General features: G+C 43.9%; 1 protein-coding gene across 1 annotated transcript; it reads left to right on the top strand.

The window, feature by feature from the left end:
* Positions 1-403: 403 nt before the first annotated feature.
* Positions 404-4,737, top strand: LOC136357185 (uncharacterized). The gene is made up of 2 exons (XM_066312147.1): positions 404-836; positions 1,247-4,737. The coding sequence occupies exon 2, from the start codon at positions 1,247-1,249 to the stop codon at positions 4,577-4,579; it is 3,333 nt and encodes a 1,110-aa protein (XP_066168244.1). The 5' UTR covers positions 404-836; the 3' UTR covers positions 4,580-4,737.

Raw genomic sequence — 4,737 nt, 5'->3', positions numbered from 1 at the left:
ACATGTGGGCTCAAGGGTATTTTTGACATTTCACATGATTTCTCTCTCCTCTTCAACGGAAAATTATTATAATGGGTGCAGTGTTCACCAGCAAATATCCAACTTTTGGGAGTGTTTTTCCCCAAAAGTCACTTTGTGCCGTATCCTACAGCTAAAACCGTGAAGTCACGGTATCCTGTAGCAAAATTTATCTTAATCAATAGAGCTCACCTTTTCTTAAAAAACATTAAATCTGTTATTTTTGTCACAACTTTTGAAAGTCGACGCATGTTTATGAAAGCTTCTTCCTTTTTTAAAAAAAAATTGGATTATAATAATTTATTTGACATGTATTAAACGAGTGGATATTTACACTGGTGGAGAAACCATCTTTCGTCGGTCGGCCGATTTCCACAGTAGTCCCGGATGCAATAAAAACCGGGGCTAAAGATGTTCTTTAGTCCCGGTTCAAAAGGGTAACGGGCATATTTGATCTTTAGTCCCGGGTTGTGTTACCAACCGGGACTAAAGATGATCTTTAGTCCCGGTTCGAATGCTGTCAGGGTCTGTCAGGCCCTCCCGGTATCTTTAGTCCCGGTTGATAACACCAACCGGGACTAAAGATGTTAACTTTAGTCCCGGTTGGTAATACCAACCGGGACTAAAGATCCCGGTGATCTTTAGCCCCGGTTGGTGCTACCAACCGGGACTAAAGTCCCACCCCTATATATATGTCTTCTTCCTCCTCCAGCTGCCCGAGCAAGCTTCAAAATTTCTTCAAAAAAGAGGGGAGGTCATGCCAAAATTTCTATTGAATTTATTTTGGTGATTACATACAAATCGGAGGTGCCTAAAAGGTTTGCAACTTCATCCTCCAATGTTTTTTTTGTCATACTACATTTGCACCTATGTTTTGCACACTTTTTTTGTCTCCAAAATGTAGTTGTAAGTTGATGAGAGAGAAAATGTGTGTGGGGAAGAAAGAATATATAGAAATTTAGTTCATTTGCTAAATAAGGTTTTATAAAATAGTTGAGAAGGAAAACTCTAGTGAAAGTTAATCTTAAATAATAGAAAACAAACTAAAATGAAAATTAAAAGAAGTAAAACACATTAAAATTAGTTTATTACTTAACAAATAGTTTTTAAGAATTATTTGGTGTAATATTTTATGATTTTTGTATGAATAAAGATATCTTATAATTATTGTATGACTGTCATTATTGTAAGAATAATTATTTGTGTACGGTTTTTTTGACTCATGTAGATGGATCGGCAATGGATGTACGCTGACCGGCGGTCCAAAGAGTTTATTGACGGCGTGCACTATTTTTTGAGAGTGGCCGAAGCTAACAGGAAAAGGGGTTTTATTTGTTGTCCATGCAATAAGTGTAAGAATCAGAAGGAGTATTCTGCATCCAGGACTATTCATTTCCACTTGTTTGAGTCGGGGTTCATGCCAAGCTATAATTGTTGGACATCCCACGGAGAGCAAGGTGTTGAAATGGAAGAAGATGAAGTGGAAGACGACAATATTCCGGACTTTGCTCAATTTGTTGGATTTGAAGGAAATCAAACGGGCGAGGAGGAAATAGCTGCTGATGGTAACGACGTTGCGGATGATCTTGGTCAAATGTTGCAGGACGCCAGGGAGGACTGCGAAAGTGAAAAGGAGGCCCATAAATTGGACAAGATGTTGGAGGACCACAGAACTTCGTTGTACCCAGGTTGCGAGCAGGGGCACAAAAAGTTGGATACCACTCTGGAGTTGTTGCAATGGAAGGCAAAAAATGGGGTTAGTGACAAGGCATTTGGCGATTTATTGAAACTCGTCAAGAACATTCTTCCGGGGGGAAACAAATTGCCCGAGACAACGTACGAGGCTAAGAAGATAGTCTGCCCGTTAGGACTGGAAGTTCATAAGATTCACGCATGTCCGAACGATTGTATCCTATATCGCGGTGAGGAGTACGAGAACCTAGAAGCATGCCCTGTTTGCAAAGCACTACGATACAAGATTAGACGGGACGATCCAGGAGAAGTTGACGGGCAGCTAACAAAGAAGAGAATTCCTGCTAAGGTGATGTGGTATTTCCCTATAATACCACGGCTAAGGCGTTTGTTCAGGAACAAGGGGAATGCTAGAATGTTGCGATGGCACGCTGAAGAGCGTCAACAGGACGGGATGCTGAGACACCCCGCCGATGGTTCGCAGTGGCGAAACATCGATAGAAAATTTAAAGAATTTGGAAAGGACGCACGAAACATACGGTTTGGTTTGAGTACGGATGGCATGAATCCTTTTGGAGAGATGAGCAGCGGCCATAGCACTTGGCCCGTTACGATGTGTATCTACAACCTCCCCCCCTGGCTATGCATGAAGAGGAAGTACATAATGATGCCGATTATTATTCAAGGCCCCAAGCAACCTGGTAACGACATCGACGTGTACCTAAGACCACTGGTCGAGGATCTTAAACAGTTGTGGAAGAAGGAAGGTGTCCCCGTGTGGGACGAGGACAAACAGGAGGAGTTTAACCTACGAGCGCTGCTGTTCGTAACCATCAACGATTGGCCTGCACTTAGCAACCTATCCGGACAGTCCAACAAGGGGTACAAGGCTTGCACTCACTGTATGGATGAAACAGAAAGTACGTATCTTAAGCACTGTAGGAAGGTTGTATACATGGGTCATCGTCGATTCCTTGCAGCAAACCACCCGGTACGGAAGAAAGGCAAGCACTTCGAACATAAGGCCGACCACCGTACGAAGCCTAAACATCGCAGCGGGAAAACAGTGTTTGCTATGGTTAAAGATCTTAAAGTAGTGTTCGGAAAGGGCCCTGGAAGCCAGCATATAGAGAGCGAAGATGGTCACGCGGCGATGTGGAAAAAGAACTCTATATTTTGGGAGTTACCATATTGGGAATTCTTGGACGTACGCCACGCAATCGACGTGATGCACCTCACTAAGAACCTTTGCGTAAACCTTCTTGGCTTCCTAGGTGTATACGGAAAGTCGAAAGATACACTGGAAGCACGTAATGATCTGAAGCATATGGAACAACGCGGCGACCTTCACCCGGAACCAAAGGAGAAAGGAAGCCATTACTTGAGTCCAGCCAGCTACACTCTTAGCAAGGCAGAGAAGGAAAGTATGTTTGAATGCTTGGAGAGCATAAAGGTACCGTCTGGATACTCCACGAATATCAAGCGAATAATAAGCACGAAGGAGAAGAAGTTCACAAACCTAAAGTCTCATGACTGTCACGTGTTGATGACACAACTGCTACCAGTTGTAATAAGGGGTATCCTTCCAGACAATGTCCGGGCAACAATAACAAAGCTATGTGCATTCATGAACGCAATTTCGCAGAAGGTCATCGATCCGGATAGATTAGATGCCCTTCAGAATGAAGTGGTGCAATGTCTCGTCAGTTTTGAGTTGATATTTCCACCTTCATTTTTCAATATAATGACACATCTGCTTTGTCACCTTGTGAAAGAGATCCGTATTCTCGGGCCTATGTACCTACACAACATGTTTCCTTTCGAGAGGTACATGGGCGTTCTGAAGAAGTATGTTCGTAACCGTGCTCGTCCAGAGGCAAGCATCGCCAAGGGTTATGGAACAGAGGAGGTCATCGAATTTTGCGTAGAATTTATCGAAGACCTTCGCCCAATCGGGGTACCGGAATCACGCCATGAAGGGAGACTACGGGGAAAGGGAACTCTCGGAAGGAAAGCAATTATGACGGTAGACAACAATTTATTCCGTAAAGCCCATTTCACTGTTCTGCAACACTCTTCATTGGTAGCTCCTTACATCGAGGAGCACTTGGCTCTAGTTCGCGCCAGGAACATCGGTAAGTCCGATGTATGGATTACACGGCATCACATTGATACTTTCCCCGCGTGGCTACGACAACATCTCATGGGTAACGAGTCGATCAACCAACAACTTGCCTTCCTGGCGAGGGGACCGTCTGGGTCGATCGCGACATTCCAGGGATATGAGATCAATGGGTACACATTCTACACGAGAGCCCAAGACATGAAGAGCACGAACCAAAACAGCGCTGTTCGTGTCGATGCCATGGGACACGATGGAACAACTGCCACGTATTACGGTGCCATCGAGGACATATGGGAACTTGACTATGGTCCTCTCAAGGTTCCTCTGTTCCGGTGCCAATGGGTTAGGTTGACTGGTGGAGGCGTAATGATTGATGACAGTGGGATGACAACTGTTGACCTTAACAAGGTTGGATACTCGGACGAACCTTTTGTCCTTGCCAATGATGTAACGCAAGTCTTTTTCGTGAAGGACATGTCTAGCAAAGGAAAGAAGGGCAGAGGGCCTGATGAGCCTAAGCGTCAAGTGGTTCTCCCAGGCAAAAGAAAAATCGTCGGAGTTGAGGACAAGACTGACGAGGATTACGATCAGTTGGATGGGCAACCCCCTTTCACGGTGACGATTGACCCTAGCATCCTCCTATCAAATGAAGACACCCCTTACTCACGCAGCGATCACAAGGAGGGAACAATAGTGAGGAGAAAGTACGTGCGGTCAACCGTCACCGCCGATGTAATGCCGTAATTATTGTGTACACGATGTAAACTATTTTGGATGTATTGATTATCCATATAAATCAATTGATGTATGGCATATGTTAATTACGCACGATTATTAGAGGTTTCAACAAGTTCAAATCATGTATATGCTAGTTATATGTGATACTTACAATTTTTAAAAGT

Source organism: Oryza sativa, chromosome 7, assembly GCF_034140825.1.
Source record: "Oryza sativa Japonica Group chromosome 7, ASM3414082v1".
Classification (NCBI taxonomy): domain Eukaryota; kingdom Viridiplantae; phylum Streptophyta; class Magnoliopsida; order Poales; family Poaceae; genus Oryza; species Oryza sativa.
The sequence above is the reverse complement of the archived record's forward strand: the minus strand, read 5'-3'. Positions and strand labels throughout refer to the sequence as shown.

Excerpts from the sequence above, each read along its gene's own strand:
- LOC136357185 (XM_066312147.1), top strand. The coding sequence starts at position 1,247 with ATGGATCGGCAATGGATGTACGCTGACCGGCGGTCCAAAGAGTTTATT.